This window comes from Acanthochromis polyacanthus, chromosome 6, assembly GCF_021347895.1.
Source record: "Acanthochromis polyacanthus isolate Apoly-LR-REF ecotype Palm Island chromosome 6, KAUST_Apoly_ChrSc, whole genome shotgun sequence".
Taxonomy (NCBI): Eukaryota; Metazoa; Chordata; class Actinopteri; family Pomacentridae; genus Acanthochromis; species Acanthochromis polyacanthus.
In genome coordinates this window covers 44,411,160-44,436,465 of record NC_067118.1, presented here as the reverse complement: position 1 = coordinate 44,436,465, position 25,306 = coordinate 44,411,160, and the positions used below count along the sequence as shown (strand labels likewise).

The 25,306-nt window shown below is 45.3% G+C and overlaps 1 protein-coding gene across 1 annotated transcript in view; it reads left to right on the top strand.

The window, feature by feature from the left end:
- The first annotated feature begins 4,616 nt into the window (after positions 1-4,616).
- The window catches only part of LOC110970799 (histone deacetylase 6-like), a 50,195-nt gene continuing 29,505 nt past the window's right edge, over positions 4,617-25,306 (top strand). Inside the window, 17 exon segments of the mRNA XM_051950172.1 lie at positions 4,617-4,773; positions 6,615-6,707; positions 8,528-8,647; positions 9,123-9,211; positions 9,512-9,596; positions 9,691-9,731; positions 9,816-9,912; positions 10,368-10,465; positions 11,952-12,056; positions 14,040-14,108; positions 14,631-14,757; positions 14,894-14,959; positions 15,153-15,212; positions 15,284-15,373; positions 15,558-15,664; positions 15,779-15,846; positions 17,577-17,721. Coding sequence (XP_051806132.1) covers positions 6,636-6,707; positions 8,528-8,647; positions 9,123-9,211; positions 9,512-9,596; positions 9,691-9,731; positions 9,816-9,912; positions 10,368-10,465; positions 11,952-12,056; positions 14,040-14,108; positions 14,631-14,757; positions 14,894-14,959; positions 15,153-15,212; positions 15,284-15,373; positions 15,558-15,664; positions 15,779-15,846; positions 17,577-17,721 — 1,439 coding nt within the window. The 5' untranslated portion in view covers positions 4,617-4,773; positions 6,615-6,635.

Genomic DNA, 25,306 nt, shown 5'->3' with positions numbered 1-25,306 from the left:
TGAAACCAACGGGTGACGTCACGGTTAGTTTACGCCTGGTTTTATCACGGACTACTTTTCTCTGAGCAGAATAATATTTTGCCAGGAAGAGGTTGCACAGTGCGGGACGTGAGCGTGCTCCACCAATAAGGTGGCTGCATCTTTGTCAACATAGAAGCCAAGATGGCGCTGCACATGGAAAGAGCTGGATATATTCCATTAGATTATTGGCTGAATCCCAAACCCCCCCTACACACTCCCCCTCCACTACCGAGTGTCACTCCAAAAGAAGTCACACTCACAGCTGTGGAGGGCACCTATTATTGAAGGGGGAGGGTATAAATACGATCGTCAGGAATGGGACGCCCTGTCGCCTCACCGGAAAACGGAAGACGTCATCGCCATGGTAACACAAAGACGCCTACTGTCATGGGCTGTAGCGCTGTGGCACAGGTTGCAACTAACAAGGATCGCTGCTGCTTCCAGAAGACGAAAGCATCCCACTTTTTTTTTCACTCACATGTTTTCCAATCCTATTATCTGGCATTTCAAATCCAACAAATGAATGAATGAATAAATGAATTCTGTCAGTTGTGTTCAAATTTTAAGGTGTCAGGGGGTGCACAATTAAATCAAACGTCAGCAGAGAAGAAGATGTTTATTTTGTTTTATCTTTTTACACCACTCTTTGTGATGTTCTGTCAGTGTGAAAAGGGCGTGGGAGAAATAAAGGACGCATGTGGAACTCACATCAATATGTTGTTTCCTCCTCCATTTCGACGTTGCACTTCCTGAAAAAGTTGTCCAGAGTGAGCATCGATGCAGACTCGCTATTTAAGGGCTGAACAGTCCACTCTCCCTCCGCACTACGCGGTTTGGGACGGCCCTTAATATGGAGGACCCTCCACGGGAACGCGCAAACGGAGGGGTAGTGTGTAGGGGGCGGTTTGGGATTCAGCCTCTGTCTCTCCCCAGCGCTGCATCTGGGTGGAGCGCGGCCTCAGCTGTCTCCACTCAGGTAATCAGCTTCGCCATGAGACCCAGACGGCTGTGCCTCATCTCACTGATTACATCCTCTGCAATAAAGACCGGCTGAACCTTCCACACTCTGCCAGATTGTTGTACTCAACCACTCAGTCAGTCACGTCTAGCCAACTCAGTGTTACCTGGTGCTTGTAATGTTTCTAACGTTCTCTCTCTCTGCTCTGTCTAGAATCCTGCCGTCCGGGTTCTCACCTGCTTCTCTAGCCCAGAACCGTGTCCACAGATAATTCGGCTTCCAGCCAGCCTGCCTGGAACCCAGTCCTGGGTTAGCTTCCTCTGTTTTGGATTACCTGCTCGGCTCTGCCCTCGGAGTTTACGGCCATTCCGCCTCTGATCCGCCCGAGGCTCTAAACAGACTCTGCCTGGAATAAGAGACAATTACTGGCGATGGGCCCACCTACCAACATGGCCCCCTGGATCGTTAGTGTCCGCCGACTCCCGGATCTCCTGCTTCAGTTCCCGACCGCTGTCGACTGGCCAATTACCAACTTGGCCCCCCCGGATCGTCAGCGTCCTCCATTCCCTGTATCTCCGGCTCCTGCTCCATTCCGCCCTCCGTCTGCATCCATCTCCGGCCGCTGAGGATCCGCCAACATCAGCCGTCGCACTCTGTTCCCCTCCAAACCTACGACGACCGCCGATCCCCGGCTCCAGAACTCTGACCCAAACACGCTCAGTATCCATCCGGCTCCACGCATTCAGGTTCCCTGCATTCCTTTCCATAACTTATCTCTATACAATAAAACATTCTTAAAATCCTCCGGCTTTTGTCAGGACCCTTCCCTCATACACTGCAATTTGAAATGCTTTAACTCTCTTCATGCCTTTTCTCCCTCTCCTGTCAGCAGCGGTGACAAGAAGCAGCTGAAACCGGTCATGCAATCAGTCACTTCCGGCAGAGTCTGAGCAGCTGACAAGCATTCTCCTGATTACACACCGACTATAAAACTCCGGCTCCTCCAGCAACACTCTGCCAGATCGTTAGACTCGACATGCATGTCAGTTTACCCTCTAGCCTCTTGCTTTGCTGCCTGAGAGTAATTTTCTAATCCTGTTTTCTCTGTTTCACCAGAACCTGCTGCTCAGACTCCTGCAAGCTGCTTCTCCCCAGTTTCCCTCCTGGACCCAGTTATTCCCCGAAATCATCTCTCAGCGTCTGAGTTCTCCAGTCTGCCCAACCCTCATTCCCTGCCTTACTCCTGCCACCAGGGATCCTCAGACCACCCAGCGCCGCACTCTGCCTCCCCTCCTCGAACCAGCAGCCGCCGATCCCCGGTGAGAACGTCGCCCACCCGGCACCACTCCTCATCCTCCCCTGACAAGACTCCGGCTTCCCATCCACCAGATCTTCTCCTCTCCCTGCAATAAATCATTCATAAAAACTGCATCTTGGCCTTGGTGGTGGTTCTCTGCTCGAGTCCACTCTTCCTGTTTTGTGACAGACCAACCAGAATCCTGATGGTCCTGAAGGAGAGGCTGGCCATGGCCCACGTGGAACACTCCCCATGGACCCCCATCAGTACTCCTACAGACTGCTGGTTCATCAGTGGTTCACACATCCACCTTCTGCCTTCAGCACGATTGTCCCACAGACCCTGGTGCAAAAACTATCAGCTCCTGGACTGAGCAATGTCCTGCTGAAGCAGGGGGAACTGGGTCCTGCCTCACCAGCAGACCTCCCCCAGTGCTGTGTGCTGATTGGCTGCTCCATCAGACACCTCAACTGTCCCATGGAGTCTGCAGAAGACAGTAGTGGAGGGACACATAGATATATACAAACACTAGATGGCTCATGAGCGCTGTCAGCCTATGGGGAGCGACGTCGCCACATGGCGGCCATCTTGGGACAGGGCTGCTCGATCACTCATAACATTAAAGTCAATGGAGCATGGATTTTAAAATCACTGTAGATTGCTCAATTTTCAACCGATTTTACAACAGCTTGGTTTGTTATAAACGTCAGAGATGTACTTGTTTTACTGCTTTCATAAGAATAATTAAAACCATTGAATTCATATAATAATGAACACAGATATCATCTTTTTTCAGCATAAATGGATGTAAATGTAATTTTATTATTTAACATTGCACTTCTTTATTACTATCAGCTTTCTAATGCACAGATAAAAACAAAGCTCAACCAAAATCAATGCACAACAAAAAGAGATGTTGTCTTTTCTTTTCATGAACCTGGTGCCTACATTACCCACAATGCATTTCGGCTGCAGGCTAACTAATCCAGGCATAGATGTATACAAACAATAAGTCTAAGGTCTCAATCAAAGTCTCTTAACAAGCAAATAAATACAACCACAACCACAAAGAATGTAATTTCGCCTAAAGATTAGGTTCTCACAAAACGTTGGTCTCAGGAAAACCTAATAATTGAAAATCAGATTGTGAGTAACACCATCTTCAATGTGAGTAGCCAGGCAGAAAAGACACACAACTATGCCGCATTTTTCAAAACGAAAAGCTGCGATTTCGGAATTGAGCCTGAATCATAGCCACGTTAATAAAGTTTGTAATAAACTAAACCGTTTGTAAATCAATCAAGAATTGAGCGAGTTATGAGTGTTAAAGTGAGGAAATCGTCCACCTTACCATTGACTACAGTACAGTGCGCCAGAGCAGTCCCCTGTCCTAAGATGGCCGCCAAGTGACGACGCCGCCGACTCCGTCTTGAGACATCTAGCGTTTGTATATATCTATGGAGGGACACACGAGTCTGAATGCAGAGAGGAGGTGGAATATCTGGAGGGGTGGAGCAGAGAACACTGGATTTCATCCACAAACATTCACAGCAGTAGATGCAGGAGACTGCTGGTTCATCAGTGGAAGGATGCCTGTGGAGACCACCCACCCTAAACACATCTGGTTTCCAGAAACTTTTAGATGGAGGATTGAACCTCTCCACCCATCACAACCTACCTGGTAATTACAGGTAATACAGAGCTCTCCTAGCGCAGGTTTATCTAGTTTCCACTGCTGGTGTCATTTATATCGCTGCTAGTTTCCCTTCGTTTTCTGTTGTCCAGCTCATGTGCTGGTGAGAGAATAAATAAACCTGAAACCTTGAAAACAAATTACCATCTGCTGCTGAGAGACGACTGGTCAGAACAGTCAGGAGTCAACCAGGAACCATCAAACAGCAGGTCTGGAGCGATGAGGAGCTGCTGGAACACAGCTGTCGGGTTCCTTGGAGAACATTCAGTGGAACCACAGCCTGACCTGATAGAACAATAATAATATTACTGTATAATAATACTGTAGTACCGTACAATGGGGATGAAGCTACGCTATCTTCATTTGAGCTAAATTATTATTTTTTAATGTTGGTTTTATTATTTAAAAAGAATGAAAACAAAACATTCATTTAAAATATATATATTTCAGATCTGTACATAGTGCAATACAAACACATGAAGCAGCTTTGGTTCAGTTTTATTTGACATTTTTAAGCTGTATTTTATACGGTTTCATTTATAAAGCTTTATTTAATTTAGAAGCTTTATTTTATATTGTTTTATTGAATTTTTAGCTTTATTCCATCTCAGTCTGTTTTACTTTTTGTGCCGCTGTGACGTCGAAAGCGCGCGCCCTGCTTGGTGACGCAGTTTGAGAGCGACAGTGTTGGAGTTCGGTTGTCACTCAGAACCAGAACCTTCCCTGCTGATATTCTGACTGTATCTGCTGCAGTTTCAGCGTTTGGATGTTTTCAGCTCCGACACAAAGAACCACACACTTTCCGTGAGTCCGTTTAAACGATTATTGCCGCAGTCTGACGTTTTAGCAGGAGGCTAACAGCTAACTCCGCTAATGACTGTCCCGGTCCCGGTTCTGTTTCTGGTCCTAATGCTCCTTTTGCCCTGACAGTACCGAGACACAGACCGGTCCTGGTCCCGGTTAACCTGAGAATGAGCATCAGGAGGAACTCTGAGTTCAGAACCGGTCAGAATCAGAAATACTGAACTCAAACCCGAAAAAAAAACACAAATTAAATTAAAATGTCTAGAAGCGTGTGATCAGATTATCATTTCAAAAAAAATCCTGCCTCGAAATTAGTAAGAAATAATAAGAAAATGTCAAAACAGTGATGAAAAATCCCCAAATAGTTTTAAAAATAAGACCAAGATAAAACCCAGTAATCAAATCTTATTTTTTTCATCATCACCTCCAGAAGGTTTTTCTAATCTTCAGATCATCGTCCTGATTGGTCCACCGCTCCCCAGGTTCTCTGCTGTCTGCTGGAGGTTTTCTTCCAGATATTTTGGTCTTCCCTCATGATCCTTCCGCTCTAACCAAGCTGTGAGCACCACAGCATGATACTTCCACCTCCATCCTTCACAGTAGGACCGTGTTCTTTGGCTTCTTCTTTCTCCAGATCAAAGCCATGTCTCTGAGCCCATAAAGCTCCATTCTTGTTCCATCTGACCCTAGATCAGATGACGAGAAGCTTTGGTCTTCCTCCAGGTCCGTCTATAAAAAGGTCAGAAGAGTTTTTCATCTGTGGTTGAATCAGGAGGTCTTTCTGGTCCACAGAGACCATTTAGGTTCAGTATCTGATGGAGTTCCAACACTTCGCTCGGTTCCTTCAGGACAGTATTGGTTTAGTCCTTGGATCGGTTTCAATGTCTGGATTTTTCTGGAAGCCGAGGCGACTCTGCTGACTTCATCCTCGGAGGTTTCTGGTGCTTCTTGATGATACTTTGCTCCATTACCAAGGACTCCTGAGATTGTTTGGCTTTTTGTACCTTTTCCTTCCTTTTCTTGTTTCCAACGTAAACTCCTCTCTGAGCTCTGTGGTTTTTGCCGTGGGGAGTCTTGGTTTGATCTGAAAATGACTGAAATGTCACAAACAAATCGACTTTTATAGTCAGAAAACTGGTTAAAAAACAAAAACTCAGAAACACTGAAACAATATTACACCCTTCAGACCCTCAGAGAGAGAACGGTCTGTTGGAACATCCTGTCTGGTATCACTGAGGTATGAAGAATTATGGACATCAAAGTTTAACACCTTCAAAAGCATTACTTCACAGAACAGAACTGGTTCCAGACCTGTCTACATGTCCTGTTTATGTCCAATCTGAGGTGAAACACTGATGAGGAACTGAAAATATAAGAACTTCCTTATTGTATTTTACAGGGTATGAATAACTTTATGTGTATTTGCAGTGCACCCCTGGTCAGACGTTCTAGAACATCCCGGTGTTTCCAGTGTTCTACAGCAGGTTCTGCTTGTTAATGTCTGATTGTTCTCTGAAATGAAGCAGAGAACAAATAAACACCTGAAGTTAAAAAAAAGATCTATTTATAAACCAAAATGTCTTCTAAACTTCTGACTCATCAGAGTTCCTCCTCAGGCAGATCTAACAGCTGAACTCAATCATTCAGTCCTCAATGGAAACCAGATGTTCTTCAGGAAGTTCTTCCATCTCTGTAGCAGAAGTTCCCATAAATGTGTGGTTCTTGTAGGTTCTTTGCTTTCACTCTTCTGTCCAGTTCATCCAAACCAGCTCCATGGGTTTAAGTCTGGAGACTCCATGTTCTCATGTTTCTGCTGTCTCACCTGTGTGTTTCTGCTTCAGGTAGATCTGAGTGGATCAGAGATGCAGTCTGGATCAGTTCCTCCTGAACCTGGACCGAAATCTGTCAGAAGATCTCCTCGTCTGTCCCCCCAGGTTTGTTCTACAGGTGTTACAGTTTATTCTACAGGTGTTACAGTTTATTCTGTTGCAGATTATTCTGTAGGTGTTACAGTTTATTCTGTTACAGTTTATTCTGTAGGTGTTACAGTTTGTTCTAAAGGTGTTACAGTTTAATCTGTAGGTGTTACACTTTATTCTGTTACAGTTTATTCTGTAGCTGTTACAGTTTATTCCATTACAGTTTATTCTGCAGGTGTTACAGTTTATTCTGTTACAGTTTATTCTGCAGGTGTTACAGTTTATTCTGTAGGTGTTACAGTTTATTCTGTTGCAGTTTATTCTGCAGGTGTTACAGTTTATTCTGTAGGTGTTACAGTTTATTCTGTTACAGTTTAATCTGTAGGTGTTACAGTTTATTCTGTTACAGTTTATTCTGTAGGTGTTACAGTTTGTTCTAAAGGTGTTACAGTTTATTCTGTTACAGTTTATTCTGTTACAGTTTATTCTGTAGGTGTTACAGTTTAATCTGTAGGTGTTACAGTTCATTCTGTTACAGTTTATTCTGTAGCTGTTACAGTTTATTCCATTACAGTTTATTCTGCAGGTGTTACAGTTTATTCTGTTACAGTTTATTCTGCAGGTGTTACAGTTTATTCTGTTGCAGTTTATTCTGTAGGTGTTACAGTTTGTTCTAAAGGTGTTACAGTTTATTCTGTTGCAGATTATTCTGTAGGTGTTAGTTTGTTCTAAAGGTGTTACAGTTTATTCTGTAGGTGTTACAGTTTATTCTGTAGGTGTTACAGTTTATTCTACAGGTGTTACAGTTTATTCTGTTACAGTTTATTCTGTAGGTGTTAGTTTATTCTGTAGGTGTAACAGTTTATTCTGTTGCAGTTTATTCTGTAGGTGTTACAGTTTATTCTGTTACAGTTTATTCTGTAGGTGTTACAGTTTGTTCTAAAGGTGTTACAGTTTAATCTGTAGGTGTTACAGTTTATTCCATTACAGTTTATTCTGCAGGTGTTACAGTTTATTCCGTTACAGTTTATTCTGCAGGTGTTACAGTTTATTCTGTTACAGTTTATTCTGTAGGTGTTACAGTTTATTCTGTTACAGTTTATTCTGTAGGTGTTGCAGTTTGTTCTAAAGGTGTTACAGTTTAATCTGTAGGTGTTACAGTTTATTCCATTACAGTTTATTCTGCAGGTGTTACAGTTTATTCTGTTACAGTTTATTCTGCAGGTGTTACAGTTTATTCTGTTACAGTTTATTCTGTAGGTGTTACAATTTGTTCTAAAGGTGTTACAGTTTATTCTGTAGGTGTTACAATTTATTCTGTTACAGTTTATTCTGCAGGTGCTACAGTTTTTCCTGTCGCTTTTGCATATCTTGAACGATGCATGTACTGAGCAGAATAGAATTATGTATTAATAGCAGTATTTAAACCATTTATATAAAAATAAAACACAGATTCAGAAGACCAATATAAGTTGGTGTCAGTTGATTGTGTTTATTCCACAGAGGATCGGTCTTCTTATTGTCCATTGTTTCTGTCTTCATTAAACAGAGCAAAAGAGTCGTGAATTATCCAGAAAATGTCTCAGAAATATTAATGAAATGCCTGAAAAGTGTGAATCTGATAAAATGTTTGGAGCTCTTTCAGGTGACTTTAATCCCGTCGGTGTTTGTAAGAGTTCAATCCATCAATCATTGGTGAAGCTTTAAATGCTGTGTGTCAGAGATGGACATGAGCCAGTCAATGATTCAGCTGAGCTCGACTTTGACCTCAGCTTGTCTCCGTCATGTTCTCAGATGTCAGACAGGTGTGTTTACCTGCTCCTCTGTGTTCTCAGGTAAACAGTGAAACTGAGCAGCAAAGAGGAGGCAACCTGCAGGAGGCCAAGAGGAGAGGGAGAAAGAAGATGCTGGAGAGGAGCAGAGAGGAGGATCTGAGCGACCACCTGAAGACGCTGGTGAGACTCTTCTTATCTGCATGTTCATCGGCTGTAGAGATGTTTCTCCATGCTGAATGTGTCTCCAACAACCTGCTCCTCTGTTCACTGTTTCTGAGCCAAGCTGACTTTTTTCTCGCTGAGGAAACACTAACTGCAGTTCAACCTGAAACTCTCTGAATGTTTCCCTGTTGGAGAACCAGAACCAGGAGGAGGTTCTGGTTCTCCAGAATCGACTGCAGACACTTTACCTCTGGTGAACTTCTAAATGAGACCTGCAGGATAAAATGGTTTTTCAGCTCAGATTTGGTTCATAGTGTTGATTTTTAAAGACGTCTTTCTGCAGATATTTGACATGTTTGATGTTAAAGTAGAAACATACATGAAGTAATTAACACAGACCAGGGTTAGCACTGCTAGTTACTCTGACTAGTTCTAGTTACTCTGACTAGTTCTAGTTACCAGTTACTCTGTCTGTCTTCCTGTTTGTCTGCAGGATCTGTCCAGCAGCTCAGCTGTGGGTTCTGGAACTGGTCTTGTTTACTCTGAGAAGTTCACCGTCCACCAGAACCAGTGGGACTCCAGGTAACCGGTTCTGACCCAACAGAACATTCACCAGCAGCTCTTTAACTATCGGATTTCTTAGGAAATCAGTATTCTGCTGGTAGGATGTAGTACTAGATGGTAGGATGTAGTACTAGATGGTAAATGTAGTACTAGATGGTAGCCTCTTCCTTCCATAGAACCTTATTCTAAGTTCTCGTGCTCAGTGTTCTCCATGTCAGACTTCAGAGTGACAGCAAACGTCATCAAAGGAGGTTCCAATAGTAACCAGTTAAAAGAATGGATTTCTATTCCAGCTGATGTTCTTGTGTTGGTTCTCAGCCATCCAGAGTGTCCAGACCGGGTGACGTCCATCATGGCGGAGCTGGACAGACGGCAGCTGGTGTCCCGGTGCGTCCAGGTCCAGGTGAGGACGTCTGAGTGACGAAAGTCTCCGTGTTGATGAATATAATAGATCTTCTCTTATCTTGATGAATGTGACGTTGTTGTTTGTGTTTCAGCCCAGAGAAGCTGCAGAAGAAGAGCTGCTGCTCGTTCACACGTGAGTTCCATCACCGTCTTCTTCTTCTGTGGTACAGACGGTTCAGAGCCAGGCAGTAAAACCTGAACATGTTCCCGTTGCTAGGAAACGGTACGTGGACACCATGAGGTCGACTCAGATGATGACGCAGACGGAACTCCAGACTCTGTCCAACAAATACGACTCCGTCTACCTCCATCCTGTAAGAAGAACCCTGAGGAACCATTCAGGAGCTTGTAGTTTCCTTCAATGATGATCTCCTGTCAGAACATCCAGCAGCTGGAGCTTTGTTCCCTGTGTGGCTCCGCTACAGTTCAGACCAGTTTTTGTAGAACTACAGGTTATATTTCACTCAGAAGGTCTGGAGGAGAATCAGATTTTAGTTGAAGTTATGAATTGAACAGTTCTAATCCAGTGTTTATGTGTTAAGGATCTCTGTGGTGAAGTCTTCATGTCTGTCTCCCAGTCCACTGAAGGTCCTCTTCACCTCCAGGAACCTTTGATTCTTTTATTCAGCTTTATCTGGCCTCAGTTTATTCACATTCTGCGTTTTATCTCCAGTCATTTCTGACACTTTATTTTACAACACTTGTACATTTTGGAGTCCTGTTGGTTGTATGAATGTTTCCAGACATGTTTGACCCGCTGCTGTGTCAGGATTCCTTCCAGGTGTGTGCGCTGGCGGTCGGGTCGGTTCTGCAGCTGGTCGATCAGGTTCTGACCTCAGAACTCAGGAACGGATTTGCTGTTATCAGGTATCAGCTCTGCCTCTGTTTCTGTTTATGTGAATATGTTTTGTTCCTGGTGTTTGGAGAACTTCTGCTATAATTAGTTCTTCTATGATTAGTGCCATCCATCATCTACACAATGCTTAAGGCTTAACAGTCTATCACAGGTTCACCTGGAGAGGTAACAGTCAATCACAGGTAACAGTCAATCACAGGTTCACCTGGACAGGTAACAGTCAATCACAGGTTCACCTGAACAGGTAACAGTCAATCACAGGTAACAGTCAATCACAGGTAACAGCCAATCACAGGTAACAGTCAATCACAGGTTCACCTGGACAGGTAACAGCCAATCACAGGTAACAGTCAATCACAGGTAACAGTCAATCGCAGGTTCACCTGGACAGGTAACAGCCAATCACAGGTAACAGTCAATCACAGGTAACAGTCAATCACAGGTTCACCTGAACAGGTAACAGTCAATCACAGGTAACAGTCAATCACAGGTTCACCTGAACAGGTAACAGTCAATCACAGGTAACAGTCAATCACAGGTAACAGCCAATCACAGGTAACAGTCAATCACAGGTTCACCTGGACAGGTAACAGCCAATCACAGGTAACAGTCAATCACAGGTAACAGTCAATCGCAGGTTCACCTGGACAGGTAACAGCCAATCACAGGTAACAGTCAATCACAGGTAACAGTCAATCACAGGTTCACCTGGACAGGTAACAGTCAATCACAGGTAACAGCCAATCACAGGTAACAGCCAATCACAGGTAACAGTCAATCACAGGTTCACCTGGACAGGTAACAGTCAATCACAGGTAACAGTCAATCACAGGTTCACCTGGACAGGTAACAGTCAATCACAGGTAACAGTCAATCACAGGTAACAGTCAATCACAGGTTCACCTGGACAGGTAACAGTCAATCACAGGTAACAGTCAATCACAGGTAACAGCCAATCACAGGTAACAGTCAATCACAGGTTCACCTGGACAGGTAACAGCCAATCACAGGTAACAGTCAATCGCAGGTTCACCTGGACAGGTAACAGCCAATCACAGGTAACAGTCTATCACAGGTTCACCTGGACAGGTAACAGTCAATCACAGGTAACAGTCAATCACAGGTAACAGTCAATCACAGGTTCACCTGGACAGGTAACAGTCTATCACAGGGCTACACATAGAGACAGTCACACTCACATTCACACCTACAGACAGTTTAGAATCACCAGTTAACCTCAGCATGTTTCTGGACTGTGGGAGGAAGCTGGAGAACCTGGAGAAAAGCCACACATGTACAGGAGAACATGGAGACTCCATGTAGGAAGATCCCAGGACGGCCGGGACATGAACCGGGGATCTTCTACCGCAAGGCGACAGTACTAACCACTGTCCAATGTGCAGCCCCTATAAATAGTTCTTCTTCTATATTTAGTTCTTCTGTATTAACTACTTCATCTATGTTCTGTTGGTGATCTTCTACATGTTCTCCTCTCAGACCTCCAGGTCATCACGCCCAGATGGAAGAGGCCAACGGTTTCTGTATCTTCAACAACGTAGCGATTGCAGCTCGATACGCTCAGAGGAAACATGCAGTCAGCAGGTACTTCTAATGTCGAGTTTTATTCAACAGAGCTTCAGGAACAAGGAGATGGACGTTCCACCTTCTTCCATTCTAACGGTGGTCTTTATTCTCACCTCCAAATCACAGGACCGTCCATTTCCAGTAAAGCCTCAGTGTTCTTTAGTCTGCTGCTAACTCGAAGAGCTATCTGTTCTATTAAGAACCCCAGATGATGAGAACCTGATAATTAGAACATTAATCTGATTAGACATGCTTGTTCCACCTTTATTACTCTCTGAAACCTTCTTTCTGGAGCTGTAGTTTGTTCTCCTATAGAAAGGTCCATGTTCTCCTGTAGTTTGTTCTCACATCAAGATTCCTGGAGACAGGTGGACCAGAACTCTCAGCTTACTGCCAAGAACCTGCAGGAAGATCTGGCTGGAAGAGGAACTGATGTTTCTGTGGACACACTCCATGCTGAAGGATTTTATGCCAGATCTCCTAGATGGACACCGCTTCTGAAGACACACCACAAGAACAATGGTCTCCAGTCTGCTAGAACCAACCTATCAAAGCCACAGAAGTTCTGGGAGACTGTTCTATGGACTGATGAGACCAAACTAGAGCTCTTTGGTCCTATGGATCAGAGGAATGTCAGTGAGGAAGAACGAGGCCTACGAGGAGAAGAACACCCTGCCTGCTGTGAAGCATGGTGGTGGATCTGGGATGCTGTGGGGGTGTTCTGCTTCTGATGGAACCAGGAATCTCCAATGTGTTGAAGCCACCATGGATTCAGGAAGTACCAGGATGTTCTGGACAAGAACGTCCCTCAGTCCTTGAAGAAGTTGAAGCTTGGCTATAATTGGATGTTCCAGCAAGACAACGACCCCAAATACACATCAGAACCAACAAAGGCTGGTTAGAGAAGAAAGTCTGGAAGGTTCTAGAGTGGACATCACTACCTCCAGACTGAAACCCAATGGAGAACCTGTGGTGGCTCTAAAGAAAGCTGCTGCAGCACGTAGACCTGAGAACATCACTGAGATGGAGACCATCGCCCACGAGGAATGGACTAAAGTTCCCAAGGAGCTGCCTGAAGCTTGTTAGAGGCGATACCTCCGTCTACGGCAGGTCATCGGAGCTAAAAGCTGCTGAAGATACGGCCTCATAGGAGCTGAAGATACGGCCTGATGGGGCCTGAAGATACGGCCTGATGGGGCCTGAAGATACGGCCTGATGGGAGCTGAAGATACGGCCTGATGGGAGCTGAAGATACGGCCTGATGGGGCCTGAAGATACGGCCTGATGGGAGCTGAAGATACGGCCTGATGGGAGCTGAAGATACGGCCTGATGGGAGCTGAAGATACGGCCTGATGGGGCCTGAAGATACGGCCTGATGGGGCCTGAAGATACGGCCTGATGGGGCCTGAAGATACGGCCTGATGGGGCCTGAAGATACGGCCTGATGGGAGCTGAAGATACGGCCTGATGGGAGCTGAAGATACGGCCTGATGGGGTGGATCATTCTGAAACCTGCTTTTAGTAAAAAAAAAATAAAAAGTTTAAATTTTGAGTGTATTATGAATGAAATCTTGCTTTGTGCTTTGGTTTTATATTTCAATAAACTAACTGTTCTCCTCTGATTTAGTCGCCTGAAGCTGGAACGTTGCTCATTTTACCAGAATGTCCAAAATGTTTAACTTTACATGCTCCTGTAGAACCCTCCTGGGCAGTTCACCTCCATGAACATCTTGGATCATGTGAGTCTAGGGTTCCTAATGGACCGTGAGTCATGTGGTTAGGAGGTGGGGGTAGATATCTGTAGCACCACAGCAGTCAGAACACAATAATGATCTTGGAAGAAGGTGGAACCAAAGACAGAAGTCCAGTTTGTTCTACTGAAGCTCTGAGGTTGAACAGAACCTGATGACTGAGAACCAACATACAATTTCAGCTGTTTGTACCATGAACCACATATTTAACTAACTGTCCATCTACCTGTCTACCTACACGTTTGTCAGAGTGCTGATCGTGGACTGGGATGTCCATCATGGTCAGGGTATCCAGTACCTGTTCCAGGAGGATCCCAGGTAAATCTCAGGATCAGGTGTCAGCCTTAATGTTTCGATCTGTTACTAAGCAACAACTGTGATATTGACCAATCACGCAGCAGTCAGCGGTGAAAACGAGGAAGTGAGCTGCTGATCATGTGCATGGAGGGTTGGTGCTGCACCTGTCAGGATGTTCTGCATCTTTGAGAAATCTGATAAACTGAGTCCAGAGGGAGACTTTTGAAAGATTCATATTTCTGAAGAGGAAGACGAACCGGAAGAAGAACCAGAACTGGAAGAAGAAGAACCAGAAGTAGTAGTCAGAGGGAGACAGATGTGAAGAAGAGGATGGATGGTTCCTGTCTGCTGCTGACAGGGAACCCAAATCAACTTTAGATTGTTGGGTTCTGTGTTCTTTGTTAAAAATACAGAAGCTCTCCCCAGTACTCCATCTAGTACTATGCCTACTACTGTGTCCAGTACTATGTCCATTACTATGTCCAGCACTATGTCCAGTGCTATGCACAGAATTTCTGAGTCTGTCTGTCTGTCTGTCTGCAGTGTCCTATACTTCAGTGTCCACAGGTATGAACTCGGGTCTTTCTGGCCTCACCTGTCAGAGTCTGACAGCAATTTTGTGGGCAGTGGACGAGCAAAAGGAAGAAACATCAATGTTCCCTGGAACAAGGTGAGACCACCAGAACCACAGTTAGAGCCAGAAGAAGAGGGAGATCCAGAACCAGAACCTCAGCCATAAGCAGACCCACAAAGCAGCAGTAAAAAAACACAACAGTGTAGTTTCATGTTGTGTGTTTGTGTTTCAGACGGAGATGACTGATGCTGATTACATCGCTGCTTTCTACCACGTCCTGCTGCCAGTGGCCTATGAAGTAACACACAGAACTACACAGTACTACTCAGTTCTACACAGTAGTACACAGTACTACACACTACTACACACACTACTACACAGTGCTACACAGTACACACTATACACAGTACAAACACCGTGCTGACCTGTGTTATTCCGTGTTGATCTGTGTTGACCCGTGTTGATCCATGTTGGTCTGTGTGTGTTTACAGTTCCAGCCTCAGCTCGTTCTGGTCTGTGCTGGATTTGACGCTGCAGTTGGAGATCCGAAGGTGAGAACCCACAGAAGCCAGATGGAACATGTGTGTTAACATGCTAACACGCTACCTGTGTGTGTTCTCAGGGCGAGATGTGTGTGAGTCCTCAGTGTTTCCATGTTCTCACTCACATGTTGATGAGTTTGGCTGAGGGTCGACTGGTCCTCGCTCTGGAGGTAAAACCATTTTATTCTGACACGGGAGAACACGCTACACGCATGTAGAACACATGGTCAACACAGTGAACCTGTATTATAATGCACAGTGGAGAGAGACATGCAGTAAATGGCCGTGGGTCGGACCCATGACCGCTGTATCGGGACTATAGCATGTTTGACACGTATGTTCCTGTGTGTGTAGGGAGGTTATAACCTGCAGGCTACAGCAGAGGGCGCTGCAGCCTGTGTTGCAGCTCTGCTGGGCGGAGCTTGTCCTCAACTGAATCCACACACTGCTCCGTCTGACAGGTAATAGCTGAGACTCACCTGACATACACACCTGTGCCGATGATTCAGACGAGTAATCGATGACCAGAACTGTTCTTGTGTGTGACTAACTGATGAATAACGTGTGTCTGTTAGCGCTCTGCAGTCCATCTCTCAGACGGTCACGGCTCTGTATCCACACTGGGCCTCCCTACAAGTCCATGGTAACAGCTACAGTCAACATGTTAGCATTAACATAGTTAGCCCCACATGTTAGCATTAACGAGAATGCAGTTAGCCCCACACATTAGCAATAACACAGTTAGCCTCACATATTAGCATTATTGATACCACAGTTAGCCCAACACGTTAGCATTAACACAGTTAGCCTCACATATAAGCATTAAAGATAACACAGTTAGCCCCACACGTTACCATTAATAAAAACACAGTTAACTCCACACGTTAGCATTAATGATAACACTGTTAGCGCCACAATTAGCATTAATGATAGCACAGTTAGAGCCACATGTTACCATTAATAATAACACATTTAGCCCCACACATTAGCATTGATGATAACACAGTTAGCCCCACCTGTTAGCATTAATTATCGCACAGTTAGCCCCACCTGTTAGCATTCATGATGACACAGTTAGAGCCACATGTTAGCATTCATGATAACACAATTAGAGCCACATGTTAGCATTAATGATAACACAGTTAGCCCCACACGTTAGCATTGATGATAACACAGTTAGCCCCACCTGTTAGCATTAATGATCGCACAGTTAGTCCCACCTGTTAGCATTCATGATAACACAATTAGAGCCACATGTTAGCATTAATGATAACACAGTTAGCCCCACACGTTAGCATTGATGATCGCACAGTTAGCCCCACCTGTTAGCATTAATGATGACACAGAGCCACATGTTAGCATTAAAGCTGCTGTCCGGAGTTTCCGTTTGTTTTCAATTTATGTATCATTTTTTAACAAAGCTTAAATGTGTCAGTCTAGTTCGATACTATAATATAAAGTTAGTATAACGCGATATGAAAATTTATTCCTGAGCTCCGCCTTCCTCTCATAGACCCCCATGTTATTCCAAAAAGCGCCGGTCGCTGCCGACCAATCAAGTTCGAGCTTCAGCTTTGTCATGCTGTCAATCAACGGTTACGCGCACAGCAAGCAAGCCCATGCAGAGGTGGGCGAGCTACGCACTACGCAACCGCGCGCACATTTGTTTTGCTTGTGGAGGAGAGAGCATCAGGGCTCAGCAACTTCCAGAAAAGTTACCAATCCCACGGCTTGTCAGGCCAAGAGACTGCAGGACGTTTTTTGGCTCGGGGTGCTCGCGTCGCTCCCCGACCACGGCCTCCATAGCCCGCCTGACGGCTTCGTTTAGATGCCCGACCTCTGGAGGAAGATGTTGGGGCGTCTGGGACATACTCTTCGTCAGAGGAGTCATGCAATTCTGAACTCTAGATAGAAATAAATAAACAATGTAACACATATACACGCGTAAATGCACTAAGTTTGATAAACAACGTCATCGAGAGGGATACACGAGTGTAATCACATATTGAAACTTTACTCGTTCATCCTAGCAGATTCATGTTATTTTGGTATTAGGACAAGTTAGACTCAATACAGCATTCTAACGTAATTCCTTTATTATTTACTAAATGTACTAAATGCAGAAGAGGGGAAAACAGCAAAACAGGCGAGATGCTGCAGCACTCCGGGCACTTCTCTCATGTACTGCACGCGTGCACAAATAAAGGGGTGAAATCAGAGGGAGGGACCAACAGTGTTTTGGGAGACGCTGCGATTCAAACTCCGGACAGCAGCTTTAATGATAACACAGGTGAACAGTAACACAGTTAGCTCCAAGATGTTAGTGCTGTCTAACCCCCATTAATGTTAACACCATTTCTGATTTCTTGGCAGAATGCAACCCATTGGCGGAGGGACATGTCATCAGAGAAACTACCAAGGAGATGGATAAGAAGCCTGGTCTTGCTTCCTCTGTTGCTGTGGTAACAGGTCTGGTTTATGATGAGAGGATGATGGAACACTTGAACATGTGGGACAGGTGAGCTACCTGTAAACAGGAGAATGTGCTAATATTCTAATGTGAGTAAAATAATGCTTTCCATGTATTTTTATGTCCATCATCTGTACATTGCTTAGGGTGAAGGTTCACCTGGACAGGTAACAGTCTACCACAAGGCAGTTTAGAATCACTAATTAACCTCAGCAGGTCTTTGGACTATGGGAGGAAGCTGGAGAACCTGGAGAACCCAGCAGGGAGAACATGGAGACTCCACTCAGAAAGACCCCAGAACCAGATTCAAACCATAACGTTCTAGCAGTGCGGCCACAGGGAGAACCACTGCACCAGTGTACGATGTATTAACGTTCCGATATCAACAGGCTAATGTACAACGACAACAGTAACGCTCCAAAGTTCTGGTTTGTATCCGACGTTCCCGATGTCCCTCTCTTGAGCAATGCTTTCCAGTTCTCCCTGGGGGACGCCAAGCCGTTTCCAGTCCAGACGAGGTCTATATTCTCTCCAGTACTGGGTCTACCCTTCAGTCTCCTTCCAGGCAGAGGTGCTCAGACAACCTCCAAAGGAAGTCTCCCGGAGGCATCCTGATCAGATCAGAACCACCTCAACTGGCTCCTTTATAGGTGAAGGAGCAGCACCCTATGGGAGCTTTGAAGTCCTCCAGGAGAACTATGCAGACTCCAGACATGTGACGCTTAGCTGGATGCTAGTGAGCATCCCCACACCCTCTAATCCTCGGCAGCCCTGCAAAAGGAGAGTCCAGCCCCTCTGCAGGACTTCCAGAACCTTTGCTGTGCATCGAGGTTCAGCTGGATAGCTCAGTCAGGGTTAGGGTTACTTCTGGTTCCAGTGAGGACCCTGGATCTCCTCTCAGATGTACGCTGCTTTGGATAGAAGCGTCTGCTAAATGAAGTTGTCCAACTACAGAAATCTTCTGTTTTGCATATTTGTCACATTTAAATGTTCCAGATCATCAAGCTAATATTTATATTGAATATTATAGCGATAACCCACTAAACACAAAGAATGATTGAAAACATGAATCACCCCAGTGAAAAACTATTGCCCCCCTGAACCTAGTAACTGGTTGGTCTCTTGGCAGCAACAGTTAAATGTTTGTTCCAGCTTGTGCTCATCTTTTACATCCATGGAGGAACGTTGGTCCACTCTTCTCTTTTGGATCATGACCTGTCCTTTATGGTCCTACCACAGCATCTCTATTGGAGTCTGGACTTTGACTCATCTGCTCCAGAGCCTTCATTTAGCTCTTGTTGAACCACTCAGAGGTGGACTTGTTTGTGTGCTGTGGGTTGCAGAACCCATTAGTGTTGAGCTTTAGGTCTGATGGTGGATGTTCTCCAGGAGGACTTTCTGATAGAGAGCAGAATTCATGACTCCATCAGTGATGACATCCAGGTCCTCCAACCATCACACGGCTACCACCATGTTTCACTGCTTCTTGTGGAACACAGATATAACGGACCCATGTCTTCCAAAAAGTTCTACCTTTGAGTTATCAGTCTACAGGATGTTCTCCTAAAGTCTTGGAGAGCATCCAGATATATTTTATTATAACACCAAACGAACCTTTATGTTATTTTACATCAGCAGTGGTTTGATCTTTAACTCTCCATGGATCCATTTCCGCCAGAGTCTTCCTTATTGTGGAACTGTGTAGATCAGGCATGGGCAAACTACAGCCCCCGGGCCACATACGGCCCGTTGGGCTTTTCAATCCGGCCCGCGAAATAATTTTATCAATATTAGAATTGATGAAATTATGGGGAAGACCGCATTCATTTGGCCTTCCCCTGCAGTACCTGACATTTCTGTTGACCCCATTGGATGGCGCACTCCAGACACAAGTGACCTTTGTTGGTTTATTTTCTCTTCTTCTACTTTGCAACTGCATTGATTCCTGCCATAATAATGAGTGGATCAAAGAAAAGAAAAGTCGACAGTGAGTGTTGAGTGTTTCAGAAGGAGCAGACTATTAAATATGTTTTCACTTAAGGCCGTTCAAAGGCTGTATGTCTTATTTGCAATGGAACCATTGCGGTTTTTAAAGAATACAATATCAGCCAGCACTTTTCCACGAAGCATGCTAACTACGCTAGCAACCAGTAAGCGCAAGAATGGACAGCTACGGCTCAGAGACTGGCAGCCAGTTTACAGACTCGGCAAAATACGTTTTTTTCTGCAAAATATTATTCAAGAGTCAAGCACGAATGCCAGTTATTTGCTAGCATTCAAAATAGCAAAGGCTAGCAAGCCTTTCTCTGAAGAGGAGTTTTTGAAAGAATGCATGGTAGAGACAGCAGGTCTCCTGTGTCCAGAGAGCAAAAAAAATTTGAAAAAATTAGTTTATCACACAGGACAGTTACTCGCCATGTTGAACTAATCGCAGAAGACTTAGCCAGCTCACTGAACGAGAAAGCGGAGTCCTTCAAGCTACATTCATTAGCACTGGACGAAAGTAATGACATAAAAGACACTGCTCAGCTTTTAATTTTTATTAGAGGGATTAATGAACATTTTGAGACAATGGAGGGATATGTGACCATAGAATCCATGAAGGGGAAAACATGAGGAGAGGACTGTAGGACAGGGTGTCTGGGGTCATCCAGAGGATGAAGCTGCTGCGGTGGAAACTCGCCAATGTCACCACGGTGAAGGAGGAAAACCCTGAGCTTGATGTGATTTTCCTACACTGCATAATCCATCAAGAAGCGCTCTGTAAGTCTGTTTTGCATCTTGATTATGTCGTGAAGCCAGTCATGAAACTCGTTAACTTTATAGGAGCCAGAGGGCTTCAGCATCGTCAGTTCATTAAGTTTCTTGAAGAAACTGATGCTGATCACCAGGACTTGCTTTACCACTCTCATGTCTGCTGGTTAAGTTTGGGGAAAGTATGTCAGCGAGTGTGGGAGTTCAAAGGCGAGAATAGCTCATTTTTGGAGTTAACCGGGTAAACCGATGATTTTCCTGAGCTGTGCCACAGAGATTGGCTGTGATTTAGCTTTTGCCGTGGACATACTGACGCACATGAATGAGCTGAATGTGAAGCTGCAAGGGAAAGATCAATTTGTGCACAAAATGTACACAAATGTGACAACCTTCAAAGCCAAACTGACTTTATTCTCAAGACAAAAGTAAAAAAAATCCTTCGCTGATTTCCCTACACTGATCTTCCAAAATGGCGCCGCTCTAGTGGCAGCTAGTTACAGCAGCTCTCCCTCGTCAAGTAATCTTTTTCTGTTTACTTTCTTTTCCTCTTGCTTTCTCTTGTGTTTTTTTCTTTTTTGGAAGTTGCACTAGTAATCAGTGTCAATAATGGACATGGAATTAGCGCAGTTTGCTTGGATTTTTCTTCTGTTTTTGTATCTACTGTCCGCATCTGTGATAGCAGACCCAGCGCGCAGCGGTGACCCCGTTGTTTACTCTTGAGACCAGCTGTTAGCCCTCCATAGCACTGCGAGGCTAACCAGTGAGAAGCCTGATGTCCCCCGCGAGCTTAAGAGGAGGAGAAGGGGAAGCCGTGCAGGGGCAGAACGCCGAAACAGGAGGAGACGGTACAAACCCGTCCTCCCCTCAGTCATCACCGGGAACGTAAGATCCATCTGCAACAAGATGGATGAACTTACGGCGCTGACACGACACCAGCGGGAATACCCGCAGTGCAGCATCATGCTATTCACTGAGACCTGGCTAACGGAGGTAACAGCGGACTCTAATGCTGTGTTGGACGGCTTTCAGCTGCTGCAGGCAGACAGGACGAAGGAGAGCGGTAAGAGGAAAGGAGGGGGACTGACTGTGTTTGTTAATGATAGATGGTGTAACCCTGGACACATCACTATTAAGGAAAAACTTTGCAGCAAGGACATTGAACTGTTAGCTGTTAGCATGAGACCATACTACCTGCCGAGGGAATTCTCGCATGTTATTGCGATAGCTGCATGCGTTCCTCCCTCTGCTAACGCTAATGCTGCTTGTGATCTGCTACACTCAGTAACAAGCAAGCTGCAGACACAGCACCCACAGACCCTCTTCCTTATTACTGGGGACTTTAAGCATGCCTCTCCGTCGTCCACACTATCCATCTTCACACAATATATCACCTGCCACACCAGAGACAATAAAATACTAGACCTTTTCTATGCCAACACCGAGGAGGCATACACATCATCTCCTCTTCCACCACTTGGTAAATCTGACCATAACCTGGTTCACCTCCTTCCTGTACAAACCTCTGATACACAGACAGCCAGCTGTCACCCGCATGGTCAAGAGATGGTCTGAGGAAGCTGAGGAGGCTCTCAGGGACTGTTTAGACATGACTGTGGGAAGTGTTCTGTGAGGATCATGGGGAGGACATAGACAACCTCACTCACTGCATCACAGACTACATGAACTTCTGTGTGGATTACACTGTGCCCACCAGGACTGTACGCTGTTTTGCCAACAGCAAACCCTGGATTACTCCTGATATAAAGGCTCTCCTAAAGAACAAACGGAGGACTTTTAGGTCAGAAGACAAGGAGGAGATGAGATCTGCACAGAGAGAACTGAGCAGACTGAAGATCAGGAAGACTACGGGTCCAGATGGCATCAGCTCCAGGCGCCTCAATTCCTGCACAGATCAGCTGAGCAGGATTGTGGAACATATTTTCAACCTGAGCCTGAAGCTGGGGAGAGTACCTCAGCTGTGGAAGACATCCTGCGTGGTACCGGTGCCGAAGATATCGCACCCCAAGGACCTCAACCACTACAGGCCGGTGGCACTAACATCCCACCTGATGAAGACCCTGGAGAGGTTGGTCCTTTGTCATCTGCGACCCCTGGTGAGCTCATCATTGGACCCGCTGCAGTTTGCCTACCAGCCCGGCATCGGGGTTGATGATGCAGTGATCTACCTCCTGCACACAGATGCCTCTCTCACTTGGAGAAGACGAAGAGCACTGTGAGAATCGTGGACTGTTTGTCCGACACTGTGGTCTGCAGTATGGGGGCCCACAGGGGACTGTTTGTCCGACACTGTGGTCTGCAGTATGGGGGCCCACAGGGGACTGTCCTTGCCCCACACTGTGGTCTGCAGTATGGGGGCCCACAGGGGACTGTCCTTGCCCCCTTTCTTTTCATCCTCTACACTGCAGACTTCTCCCATCACACCACAAACTGCCACCTTCAGAAGTTCTCTGACGACTCTGCCATCGTCGGCCTCATCACGGACAGAGATGAGGAGGAGTACAGAGAACTTAACCGGGACTTTGTGGACTGGTTCCTGATGAACAGCCTCCAGATCAATGCGGTGAAAACCAAGGAACTGGTGGTGGACTTTAGCAGGAACAGACACACTTCTCCTACACCAGTGAACATCCAGAGAACGGACATTGAGATTGTGGACTCCTACAGGTACCTGGGTGTTCACTTAAACAAGAACCTGGACTGGACTACTAACACCAGCGCACTTTACAAGAAAGGTCAGAGCAGACTCCACTGCTCAGAAAACTGAGGTCCTTCGGGGTGCAGGGAGCACTTCTGAAGACCTTTTATGACTCTGTGGTGGCATCAGCCATCATGTATGGAGTGGCCTGCTGGAGCAGCAGCATCACGGCTGCAGACAGGAGGAGACTAAACAAACTGGTAAAGAAAGCCAGTTCTGTCCTGGGCTGCCCCCTTGATCCTGTGGAGGTGGTGGGAGACAGGAGGATGATGACAAAGCTGTTGTCTATCATGGAGGACCCCCCCCCGCAGGAAACAGTAAGATCAGTGGGCAGCTCCTTCAGTGACAGACTGCTTCATCCGCGGTGTCTAAAGCAGAGATACCGCAGGTCCTTCCTTCCTGCTGCAGTCACACTTTACAATCAAGCTCCCAGTAGTTCAGTTCACCCATTTACAAACTGTGCAATAAAAATGCAAATGATGCTGTGCAATTTCATAGAAATTTTGCTGTAAATACTGCTTTTTTTTCTTCTGAAGCAAATATTTTTATTTATATATATATGCACTGTGTGCATTGTGTGCTCCACTCTTTTTTTTTATTCAAAATGTTCTATTTGCTGCTGTAAACTGTAAATTTCCCCACTGTGGGACTAATACAGGTTTAATCTATCTATCTGGCGACGCTGACAGAGGCCAGTCGACATGATGAAATTTTGAAAAAATTGACATGACACTTCAGCTGGTATCACGTCCCTCATCACAAGACCCAGAAACAGCACCTCAGGAGTTGCAGTTGGAACCGATCGATCTTCAAAGTGACTCGGTCTTAAAGGAGAAGTTCAGCTCCCTTAAACTGAATGACTTTTACGCTTCATTTAGTGAAGCCAAGTTTCCAAACATTTGGAAGATGGCACAGAGGATGCTGGTGTTGTTCGGATCTACCTACGTGTGTGAGCAGACGTTTAGTGTGATGAACATCAACAAAGCACACCACAGATCCATCCTGAGAATTGCCACAACCAAATTGACACCAGACTTTGATGCACTGGTAAAAACGGGTGACCAACAGCACAGTTCCCACTGAAACTGAATGTGGGTATTCTTTAATTTATCAGTATTGTCTCTAACATGTAATTCATATTAGTTTGCACAGTCTCCAACCATCTGATGCTGGTCTGGACCGTCTGTCGAATTTCAAAAGTCAATGTGGTCCCTGAGCCAAAAAGTTTGCCCACCCCTGGTGTAGACAGACCTTAAGTGAGATCTGCAGATCTTTAGATGTTGTCTGGGTTGTCTTGTGACCTCTTGGATTAGATATTGAGGTGCTCTTGGAGAAATGTTGGTCGTTGGCCTGCTCCTTGAAGGTTCTCCACTGTTCCATGTAGGCATGGGCCGGTATGAGATTCTGACGGTATGATAACCTTAGGCAAAAATTTCACGGTTTCACGGTATTATGATTGCAGCTCTAAAATGTTAGAGAGTAAACTAGCTGTTGTTATCCATCTTAGCAATAAAGATTGATGAAAGAAAAAAGTTGTGGATAACTTTTTTTTTTTTACTAAGGCAGATATGGTAACTAGCATGCTAAGATAAATCCTTAGCAAGCTAGTTACCATATCTGCCTCAGTTAAAATATAAAAAAAGTTACTAAAAGATAGAGATGAAGAAAAGATAAGATATGGTAGTTACCATATCTGCCTCGGTAACAAGCTCATTTCACTAATGTCAGATGCTAATACGCTCGTTCATTTCAAGACAGCACCTTTAATTTAGCATACAGCGATGGGTGGTGCTCCTGTAGATGCGCTATCATATTCGATGTATTGCCTCCTCGGGCTGCCACTGTCCTCAAGCATGTTTTGCACGTCGGGCGACCTTCTTCCTCCAAGCCGTGGCCGTCTGGCTTTTTACGGTAGCCGAAGTATTCCCAAACAGCCGACTTAGTCCGCTTGGACGGCGGAAAAAGTTCCGGGGGCTCGCCTCCTTCTGCCATCACACAGCCTGCAGAGCTGCCTGCTTGTCACTCACAACAAACGCAGGTGAGCGGGGGGAGGGGCGCTATAGGCTGCAGCTTCACACAGCGTGAGGGACCTCTACTTTCTCCCTGATGAGACGTCACATTAAAAAAAAAGCTCATACCGCAGGAACGGTATGACGGAAAATT